The following is an 11,964-nucleotide window of genomic DNA, read 5'->3' as shown; positions in this document are numbered from 1 at the left end:
ATCAGTTTTACTTTTAAAAAGACGATAATTGCCGAAATCCATGGTGTTATCGTCCATCATTCGTGTTTCTTGAAGTCCAAAAATTAGAATCTCCTATTCTTTTAATGTATCTCCCAGTTAGGAAGTTTACTTGGTTGCAAAAGTGTTTGTATGTTAAGTGTTGCAAAAACTGTATTTGTTTTGTTTTTAAGTTGACCAGAGAACTCCGACTTCCTCTGTTAAATAACACTGCATTTTAACTTGGCCGCCTCAGCATCCGGAAGACCAGTTGCGCCAGTAATACTGGCGGTGGATTGACCACCTGGGGTAATATCGCGATTATCAAAATGCTCCATGATGATTTACGAGGTGGGGTTGAGTAGACTCTTTGCGTAAACTCAGACTGTTAAGACCGGAAGGGTTATTGCAGAATATAAATTTCAGCCACACCACTGCTAAACAGGTGCAACGGCCTTGCCGCAGTGGATACACCGGTTCCCATGAGATCACCGAAGTTAAGCGCTGTCGGGCGTGGTCGGCACTTGAATCATCAGGGCCGCCATGCGCTGTTGCCATTTTTCGGGGTGTAGTCAGCCTCGTGATGCCAGTTGAGGAGCTACTCGACCGAATAGTAGCGGCTTCGGTCAAGAATACCATCATAACGACCGGGAGAGCGGTGTGCTGACCCCACGCCCCTCATATCCGCATCCTCCACTGAGAATGACACGGCGGTCGGATGGTCCCGGTAGGCCACTCGTGGCCTGAAGACGGAGTGCTTTCTTTATCACAGGTGAACAGGCGCTGGTCACTTTGCCGCTTGCTACAGGACAGACTCAAAGTGGATTTGGTTTTGTTTTGCCTTGGTCCAGACTGCTTATTTTGTATTCGGTCCAGTATCCGAGGCAAGGTCGGCTTCTTAGACTTTTAGTTACGAAGTCTTGAAGCCTGGACTTTAGACAATTTATTGTACAGTTCTATTCCTTGATAGAAAATATTCTTCTGAATTTTATGTTTGTTATTTATGGGTAAATGTAAGTCCAGTATAGGTCTCGTATCACAGTCATGGACAGAGCTGTTTGTAGTAAGTACCTAGGTTAGTTTCTGTGTGCGTAACTGAGTGGTGAATGTACTGCCATGGTGTGGTGCGGGAATCGCATCCGCTTCTACTGTGTAGCGAGCATTACCTGACGCATGGCGTGTTCCGCGCAGGTGACGGACATGCGGCAGTGGGCGGTGCGCTTTCTGCTGGGGTTGGCGGCGTGGGCGGCATGGGCGGCGCCGGCGGTGGGCGGCGGGCTGCTCTTCCCTCGGGACTCGGAGTCCCGCGAGCTGCGCTCCCTGGACGGCGTCTGGAGCTTCCGCCTGGACCCCGGCACGCAGGGTTACGACGACGCCTGGTACTCCGCCGATCTCAGCCAGGTACGCCTCGACACATGCTGCCAGCAACCAGGATGCCAACTGCACTCACGTCGATACGTCTTGAATCCTCAGTCGATAATGTGACAACATTTCTGGCCTTGATCTCCTTAAGAAGCTTCCACGGCAAAGACACTAAATCCATCAGCATAATACAGCAGAAAGTAAGGTCACATCCATTAATTCAGTTCAAAATGGGGAGAGGGGTACGGCAAAATCTCACCAAATATCATTTAAATGGGGGGCAATCAAGTTATATTCATGTGGGTTGTTGGCCATGTTGGTTTGCCTGGGAATGACGCTGCTGATGCTGCAGCCAAGGCCGCCGTCCATCTCGGTCGGCCCGCCTCTTACTCTGTTCCCTCGCAAGATATTTGTACTTTCCTCTATCAGCGTATCGCGTCACTTTGGCATGACCACTGGTGCTCCCTTCACGGGAACAAACTCAGAGAAGTTGCTGAACAGTTCAGAGAAAATTTGAGTCTCGTAACAAATAAATACCCCACTCATACGGTTATAGTTGGTGGGGACTTCAACCTTCCCTCGATATGCTGGCAAAAATACTTGTTCAAACCGGTGGTAGACAGAAAACATCTTCAGAGATTGTCCTAAATGCTTTCTCTGAAAATTATTTCGAGCAGTTAGTCCACGAACCCACGCGAATTGTAAATGGTTGCGAAAACAAACTTGACCTCTTAGACACAAACAATCCAGAGCTGATAGAGAGCATCATGACTGACACAGGGATTAGTGATCACAAGGTCGTTGTAGCTAGGCTCAATACCGTTTCTTCCAAATCCACCAGAAACAAACGCAAAATAATTTTATTTAAAAAAGCGGATAAAGTGTCACTAGAAGCCTTCCTAAGAGACAATCTCCATTCCTTCCGAACTGACTATGCAAATGTAGACGAGATGTGGCTCGAATTCAAAGATATAGTAGCAACAGCAATTGAGAGATTCATACCTCATAAATTGGTAAGAGATGGAACTGATCCCCCATGGTACACAAAACAGGTCCGAACGCTGTTGCAGAGGCAATGGAAAAAGCATGCGAAGTTTAGACGAACGCGAAATCCCGAAGATTGGCTAAAATTTACAGATGCGCGAAATTTGGCACGGACTTCAGTGCGGGCGAGATGCCTTTAATAGGTTCCACAACGAAACATTGTCTCGAAATTTGGTAGAAAATCTGAAGAAATTCTGGTCGTATGTAAAGTACACAAGCGGCAAGACGCAGTCAATACCTTCGCTGCGCAGTGCCGATGGTACTGTTACCGACGACTGTACCGGTAAAGCGGAGTTATTGAACACAGTTTTCCCAAATTCCTTCACCAGGGAAGACGAATGGACTATTCCAGAATTTGAAACACGAACAGCTGCTGGCATGAGTTTCTTAGAAGTAGATATCTTAGGGTTGCGAAGCAACTCAAATCGCTTGATACGGGCAAGTCTTCAGGTCCAGATTGTATACCGATTAGGTTCCTTTCAGGTTACGCTGATACAATAGCTCCCTACTTAGCAGTCATATACAACCGCTCGCTCACCTATAGATCTGTACCTACAGATTGGAAAATTGCGCAGGTCGCACCAGTGTTTAAGAAGGGTAGTAGGAGTAATCCATCGAACTACAGACCTATATCATTGACGTCGGTTTGCAGTAGGGTTTTGGAGCATATACTGTATTCAAACATTATGAATCACCTCGAAAGGAACGATCTATTGATACGTAATCAGCATGGTTTCAGAAAACATCGTTCTTGTGCAACGTAGCTAACTCTTTATTCGCACGAAGTAATGGCCGCTATCGACAGGGGATCTCAAGTTGATTCCGTATTTCTAGATTTCCGGAAAGCTTTTGACACCGTTCCTCACAATCGACTTCTAATCAAGCTGCAGGCCTATGGGGTATCGTCTCAGTTGTGCGACTGGATTCGTGATTTCCTGTCAGGAAGGTCGCAGTTCGTAGTAATAGACGACAAATCATCGAGTAAAACTGAAGTGATATCAGGTGTTCCCCAGGGAAGCGTCCTGGGACCTCTGCTGTTCCTGATCTATATAAATGACCTGGGTGACAATCTGAGCAGTTCTCTTAGGTTGTTCGCAGACGATGCTGTAATTTACCGTCTAGTAAGGTCATCTGAAGACCAGTATCAGTTGCAAAGCGATTTAGAAAAGATTGCTGTATGGTGTGGCAGGTGGCAGTTGACGCTAAATAACGAAAAGTGTTAGGTGGTCCACATGAGTTCCAAAAGAAATCCGTTGGAATTCGATTACTCGAAAATAGTACAATTCTCAAGGCTGTCAATTCAACTAAGTACCTGGGTGTTAAAATTACGAACAACTTCAGTTGGAAAGACCACATAGATAATATTGTGGGGAAGGCGAGCCAAAGGTTGCGTTTCATAGGCAGGACATTTAGAAGATGCAACAAGTCCACTAAAGAGACAGCTTACACTACACTCGTTCGTCCTCTGTTAGAATATTGCTGAGCGGCGTGGGATCCTTACCAGGTAGGATTGACGGAGGACATCGAAAGGGTGCAAAAAAGGGCAGCTCGTTTTGTATTATCACGTAATAGGGGAGAGAGTGTGGCAGATATGATACGCAAATTGGGATGGAAGTCATTAAAGCAAAGACGTTTTTCGTCGCCGCGAGATCTATTTACGAAATTTCAGTCACCAACTTTCTCTTCCGATTGCGAAAATATTTTGTTGAGCCCAACCTACATAGGCAGGAATGGTCATCAAAATAAAATAAGAGAAATCAGAGATCGAACAGAAAGGTTTAGGTGTTCGTTTTTCCCGCACGCTGTTCGGGAGTGGAATGGTAGAGAGATAGTATGATTGTGGTTCGATGAACCCTCTGCCAAGCACTTAAATCTAGATGTAGAAGTGAAACTTCTCCGAACAGCCTGGTCGACTTTCTCCCGGCCGTCTCGCCGTGAGGAAGTAACGTTGGCTCGGTTGCGAATAGGGCACTGCCGCTTTAGTCACCGCCACTTGTTGAATGGCGACCCTGCACCCAGCTGTTCTTTCTGTAGCCAGCCATTAACAGTCAGACATTTTCTGATCCTCTGCCCTTATTTTAGCCACTTACGTTTCAGTGTTGGGCAGTCGTCCGCTTTGCCAGACATTTTAGCAGATGACGTGCGAGCTGTGGCTTTCGTTTAAGTTTCTAAAAAGCAAGTAATATGGCAAAAGAGATTTAATTTCTACCTGGTGACTCCGGTTTCTTGTCGACGTCTTTTAGATACTCTTCCGTAACGTCTTGATGTTTTAGATTTGTTTTTTCTTCCTTTTTGTATTGGACCTCGCAACGGTTTTTTCCTCTCGCGGTCCCAGCATTCTCTGGTTCTTTACTGGTCGTTTATGACCTTAGATGTTTTGCGCCCAAAACCCCACACAAAAAAATGCGGGGCAATGAAAATCTCATGTCGACTTATTAGTTCAGAGAATTTACGTTATTATAACTAACATTTTATTTTGTAGAATTAATCTTGAGCATAGACAGTACTATAGTGTCCACCAATCTTTATGGGCTCTCTGACCTGAGTGCTTTACACGTGTGCATGCCTGGGATTCCCAGATATGGAATAAGTGCCGTGATTTCATTCGGTTAGTTCCCTTCCGCGCAGGTCGAAATCACTGCATGTTAGTTAGTGAGTCAATTGCGATATTCTGCAACGCATATAAGGTCGATGTTATTGTGTTCGAAATCAATTTATATCAAAACATCGACAAAGCTTATGTTACACAGCACTCCGGCAAGTCGAAACAAATTCGCCAGCGGGAAGCTGATCTTTTGTGGAAGAAAGCTAAGCTGAAGTTCACTGACGAGAACTATTTTACTGATCACATAAATCAGTAGATTGGAAAGCTACGTAATCATGTGGTTCAAAGGAAAGTACAAACGGTGTTGTTTTTCATCTGCAAAATAAGTCAAGCTCCAATGACGTCTAATGTATGTATTACATTAAAAAATGTCAATTATTTCGCTACCCGTCAAAACGATTAATACTATTGTCGCAGAGCCTTCTTTTCCAGCTGTCTCTGCCTGTCTGTCTGAATACTAGTCAGGATTGACATGTTTAAAATAAAGTGTTTTTAATCGCGTGTTAAAAACACTATTCAAAACACTTACTAAATCTAGGCACTACATTTTTTTCTGTAAAATTAGAGGCAAAAACGATAATTACCTTTAAGATGGACTACAAGAGTTTTTTTATTGATTGTCTTGAAAGCTGCCAAACAGCAGAGAATATTCAGAGCATATCCATTCCTAGAACGGATAACATTTTGCTTTATGGAATTAATTCCGAACAACCTAATAGGTATTTTAGTGGTATGAAAAAAAGCCACGAACACATGAAATAAGTTTAATTATTTAAGAATTACAGGGTAAATCCCACGTTAGGGGAAGAGGGGGACGCTAAATCTCATCAAATTTCACTAAGGGGGGACGGGGCGTCCCAATAAAAACAAAAACTCACGTATTTAATGGACGTCAGCTATACTCGTTATTACTCATTTTTTTAAAAATACCGTTCCAGAAACGGAAACAATTAACACTAAGCCTATAGATCACTTAATACATAGCGCATATAAACACTCTGGACAAAAATTTAGTCGCCCTGGGGTGACTTTACGATAATACCGTGTAAAATTGCCTCTAGGTTGCGTAATACCCTCAATTCACCGAGGAAGGAAGTCTACAATTTTTTTCAGCTACGCCGTATGCAGCTGACGCCACTGATTGATGATTACATCCCACAGTGCTACCACATTGCGGGGCTGTTGATCGCTACGATTCACAAGTTAATTCCAGACATTTCATATGTTAGTAACATCAGCTGATTTATCGCGCTAATGGAGGTGCAATGCGGTTGCCGTAGTTTTTATCAAACCAGGAACGTATGCATGTGGACCCGTGAATATGTCTGTTTATATTGGAAGATAGGAGTGTTCTTGGCATAGTCATCACGTGCATATAGAAAACAGGACAATACTTAATCACTGAGAACATTCAGTTAAAATCGGATTCACATTCACGATATCCTGAATGACTATACCCAAGTGATGGTACGACAAACACCCGCCAAACATCAGAGCAACACTTACAGTCCAAAATACACCTTCCACACCACTCGTGTTAAAACGCCTCATCTGGTCGTCGGTGCACTCCACACCTTGCAGTATTTCAAAACACGTGCACTCGCTACTTCTCGAACCACACTACATGTCCCTTTCAGATACTATCTAGAAAAGAATTGTTAATTATAGGCCTCTAAAGAAGTTGTTGTTAGTCTAATTTTATCTTTTTACTTCTGCAAGGACCAGATACACAGATTCCTGAAGAATGTTCTCTTATTAATGTGACTACTAAATTTTCTAAGTAGCTTTTCGATAGATATTAGCAATTTGTCTTCAAGCGTCCACTATTTCAGATTTTCCAGGTTATAAATCGCCCTAGCTACGAGTGTTGATGCAAAGTGATGAACCCATTTCATTCCCTGAAAGTTACCTCAGAACGTGAATGTCACTAACCTTGGTGCTAATGACAAGAGAAGACGAGCTCACGTAAAGCGCAACAAAAAATAGTGAATGTCTCTCTTAAGTAACGCAATTCAACATAGAATACGACCGAGCGAGGTGGCGCAGTGGTTAGCACACTGGACTCGCATTCGGGAGGACGACGGTTCAATTCCGCGTCCGAACATCCAGATTTAGGTTTTCCGTGATTTCCCTAAATCGCTCCAGGCAAATGCCGGGATGGTTCCTTTGAAAGGGCACGACCGGCTTCCTTCCCCGTCCTTCCCTAATCCGATGAGACCGATGACCTCGCAGTTTGGTCTCTTCCCCCAAACAACCCAACCCAACCCCATAGGATACGAGCGTGAAACTGTTAATCGCATGCAACGCTATGTCAAACTGTTGCAAATCACACCTCATATGTAAGATCTGTGCAGGAACAAATTTCTTGGTCGTTTGTTACCTATTTTGCCTAATAATCTATAAACATTTAGCATGTGTTGTGAATGCAATGGTCCACAGTTAGGTAGTCTCAGTAGGACAAAATCTCGGTGTGACTACATCAGCTTCAACTTATCCTGCTTGCCGATAATCGATTATAAAACGCCATGTGCAGAGCAACACCCAATTCAAGCGCACCATTCTGTGGAAGTGCATGAGAAGTATAACATGGAGACAAACACAAACGCCTGAAATTGATAACACCTGGAAAACGTGTGATTTAATGTATTTGCGAACTCTAAATGCAATAGATGAACAGTATAATTTACCAATACATTAGTTTCACAACCTTGTCGTGGTGGCGATGAATAAACAAGGAATAACATTAGCTAACATTCCTTTTGAAAAACGTCTCAGATTTCAAAGGAAGTAAAATTACAAAGTCCCTGGAAACTTGGCATTGAATGGAAAAAGTTACTTATAAGCCACTTAAGTTTACAAATGCTTAATAGAGACGGATTCAGACCAACAAGTGTTCTGTAAAAAGTGAAATGTGAATAAAGACTCGATATTCTGTATGTGAAATCTGAACACAAACTACATGTAAAGAATACGAGTGAAACTAACCTGACTTCTATCATATTTCGCAGTCATATGAAGGCAACTGCAATGCTTGCGGCAGGCTAAGCTTCATACTAGCGATGTTTGCTGGTAGAAGGCATTCAGTCTATACAAATGTCTGCAAAACTACTTGCTACAACGTGCTGCACAGGACGACGAACAAGGAGAAAGTGATATCTTTGCTCAGAAATACATGATAGACCAAAACTGACTTTCACAGTTTAGCATTCCTGTCTGCTGAAAGTCAGTCAAAGCTCTCCATTCGCAGAAAGATTGACTGATACTTTTTCGTTTTGGCAAAGATACATCATTCTGTCAGAAAAAGGCGACACGAGACTGATCAAACAATTGTCATTCTACGCTGCACGGTCTAGTAGCAGGGCTGTGTATGTTCTGCCATAAACCGCTGACTCAGCACCTGTCAGCGTTTTTTTATCTGCGGTATCATATTGCAAGTGAGACACTCGTGCATGTCATATTTCGCTAGCAGCAGCATCAACACTTCCTTATCTCGAAGGCCGTACTGGGAACCTCATACCAAGGCCGGCGAGGGGAGAGGAGGTGTGGGAGGGAGGACCAGGTATCATGTAACATGAGTCTCAGCACGTTATTATCGTTAAGGCCATTTCAGGGCTCATGACGTCAGCATAACCGTATCTGGCCACTTCTGAAGGGCTTTTATCATGTAACATCAGTATCAGCATGTTCTTACCGTTAAGGCCATTTCAGGACTCATGACGTCAGCATAACCGCATCTGGCCACTTGTTAAGGGCATTTAGGGGGAGGGGAGGCGTAGTAGGAGACCCCCTACTTACCATATATTGTGAAACATCTCACAACTGTCAACCACAAATTAAATATTGCCAAATCTAATAATCTGTATAGCTTATTGAACCACATGTTTATCGAAATATAAGCAAAATTGCTACCAAAATTCGATTTCATACGCCTTGCAGATGCATTGAACCATCAAAATATGCCTAATGCCACCCTCCATTGCTTTATATTCTAAACAAATGCCACAACACATATCAAAGTAGCGATATTCTCTATATTGTACACACATGTCGATGTGGGGGTTGTAATGTTCTAAATTTTTTGGGTCACAACGGGAAACATTATAGATTCTGCCAACCCATGATGCTGCCTCATCTGAAACAAGCCCTCAGTCACATCGTTCATGTTGTGATGTGTATAAATTAATGATGTCATAGAGTATTCCACAAAAATTGGCGGCGAACAATAATATAACAGTATAATTTAACGGTATATTCCGCGACTTGTGTGTGACAGAGTGCCAAATCGCAGAGATTTAAACCATTCTCCGTCATAGAAATTACGCCTTTAAGTGGAGTTACTGTGGTGTGTGTACGAAACAGAACAAGGAAAAGCTATTACAGATGTGCAGGCAAGGCGATCATATTGTTTTAAACAGAGACTGTTAATAGCACTGGTAAGTGGCCATGTGTTCGAATCCTGCCCGAAAATGATGGATTGGAACATGTTAACAACAATAAAGAACACACGAAAAATCTGTTTACAAAGCTCCATTCCCACCTGGATCTGCTCACAATGGATGGTTACACCGTATCCAAATGTGTTGGACTGGATATTGTGTACCTAGCAACAGAACAACCACTTGCAGAGTTTAAAACCAACGGAATAACAACATATATTGGCTGCTCGTTTGCAAACGTTGTAAACATAAAGTTGTATGCTGAAATTTCACAAAAATGTGCAGCAGGAGAGCCGGTAGCGTGCACCCAGGAAGATGTGAAGTGTTATAACAATAATGTTACGCACGAAATGAGAGATAAAAAATTAAAATTCGCCATGTTCTTGCCTAGAAAAACTGCTGGAAACAACAGAGCTAATTGTCAAAGCCATAAAAGAGATAGTTTTCAGGAAAAAACCTTGATATGTATTGGACTTCGAGAACATATCTTCCTTGTACCTGTAAAATTACTGGCTGAAGAAAGGGTTAGGACAGTTAAATGTAGATATAAATTATAAGTTAAAAATGAAACTAGATATTATTAAAACTACACCAAATAAAAGTAAAGAAAGAGTAGTTTTCTGTGTGTGAACGTACAGACAAGAATAAAGTTTGACAATATATTATGCTTTCTTATTTACTGTCCTGGCGAAATCCTAAAGAATCTTCCATTTACAATGATCTACGTGTGTGGGATGTGGATAGTTGTAAAGATAGCTGAAAGTTTAGCAAACCCCTACATGACTTCGAAGTCCTAAATTTCTGGTTTTCTTTTCTTTCGCATACGTACCATGCTTGGGGGCTTATTACTCAAGTATGCAAACTGCAGAACACCACACATAGGCTGACATTTTTTTCTGTTCGCAGAGATGCTCACCATTGGAATATGACAACCGGCTGCTACTGAGCAGTTCAAAATTACCATTGCAATCTGCTAATGCATCAGTTTTAAACTCGGGAAACGGTTGTTACGTAGTTATCGACAGAACTTACAATTCGTATTTATTGACACAGAATACCACTGCATTTAGAATACAAAATGCACAATAGAATCTTATAGCTGTAAACAGGATTCATCGTGTGTTTTACACTGTGCAAGACTTTTTTAAGTGTATTAAACACCATCTAACAGTATTTGCTGTGTGCTCCGCTCTACTCTGTGCCAATTGCTTGTATGTTAACGAATAACTTACAGAACAATCGTTGTGTTGGGTTTAACATAGTTTCTGCTGCTTGTCTACTGGCGTACAGGTAGGGAAATAATTATATTCTACATGGATATTGCTATAATAAGCTACTCTGACTGCGATAGAATTACTGTATTAAAAACAGGGGATGTAGGAAACATTGTTCTCCACAACACCGTCAGCGACACAGTCTGTCCATTGCGATATTGCACTCTGTCACAGACAAACCGCGGAATATGATATTAAATTATCCTGTTGTGATATTATTCGCCACCATTTTCCATGGAAGATGCTATGACATCATTAAATTATACACAGCATATAACGAACCTACACTTTCGGATAACTGAAATAATTGATGACACCTATTCCTAATGTCCCTGTTGTCCGGGAAAAAGCATCGGCTGCAAGGAACAAATTAAATCCAAAAGCATGTAGAATCAGTTATAGCCGGATTGTTATTGCGCGGATGCAACTTCGCGATAACGGTCGAAAGAAATTTGACAAATGATAAAAACTACAAAGTAGTTAGTGAAATTGCAGATAATGAAGTTAAATATTTTTTAATATAGCTTGCAATGTTAATAGAAAACGGTCGCCAGCTGACTGCGTTAGTCAATTTGGAAAAGTATTTACGTAACAATTAATGCAAAACCATCAGGCGGGAGTCTGCACAATAACGCCGACTCGAGCTTAGATTCCAAATCACAGTTAGCAACATGAAATAAATCTAATCGTGAAATCAGTAAAAAAATGCACTAAGCGTATGCACTTGACTGGTAATTCTTTGGCAATCAGTTTGCGTAATAAATAGCTTTGCGCAGCCTACTATGATGCCTACTACTAATATTTCTGTTCTTAAATAAATGTGTCTCACTAGTATGTAACTTTCATTAAATAATTACTGATTAACGTTTGCTTAAAACTCTTACGTATTTTGGAAATGAGAGCACAGATTAGTGATTACACAAGGAAATTATACATTCTGATGTACAATAATCCTTGAAAACTCCCTTACGTTATTTTTTCATAGTCACTGAAAATTCACCGAGCAACAAAGTCCATTATCTTTAACTATTAGTCTCAACTATTTTTTAAGTTTTGAAAGCCTTCATTTTACACACATCATCAAAATTAAATTAGCTCAGCAATTTTAGTCTTTTTATTATCAACGGCAACACTCGGTTTTAATTAATAATGATGGGGTATGACCCTACTTGGTAATTGTTCAGGTTTGAGCACTTGTAACACAGAGTTAACGTTAAGTTGGTAATTGTTCACAAAATGAAACTAC

At 41.7% G+C, this 11,964-nt stretch overlaps 1 protein-coding gene across 1 annotated transcript in view; it reads left to right on the top strand.

Annotated features, from left to right (window-relative positions):
- Positions 1-1,197: 1,197 nt before the first annotated feature.
- Positions 1,198-11,964, top strand: part of LOC124775575 (beta-glucuronidase-like) — a 132,897-nt gene continuing 122,130 nt past the window's right edge. The window contains exon 1 of the mRNA XM_047250409.1: positions 1,198-1,398. Coding sequence (XP_047106365.1) covers positions 1,198-1,398 — 201 coding nt within the window. The remainder of the gene's footprint in view (positions 1,399-11,964) is intronic.

This window comes from Schistocerca piceifrons, chromosome 1 (genome assembly GCF_021461385.2).
Source record: "Schistocerca piceifrons isolate TAMUIC-IGC-003096 chromosome 1, iqSchPice1.1, whole genome shotgun sequence".
NCBI classification, from domain to species: domain Eukaryota; kingdom Metazoa; phylum Arthropoda; class Insecta; order Orthoptera; family Acrididae; genus Schistocerca; species Schistocerca piceifrons.
Note: the sequence above shows the minus strand (reverse complement) of the source record. Positions and strands in the feature narration are given on the sequence as shown.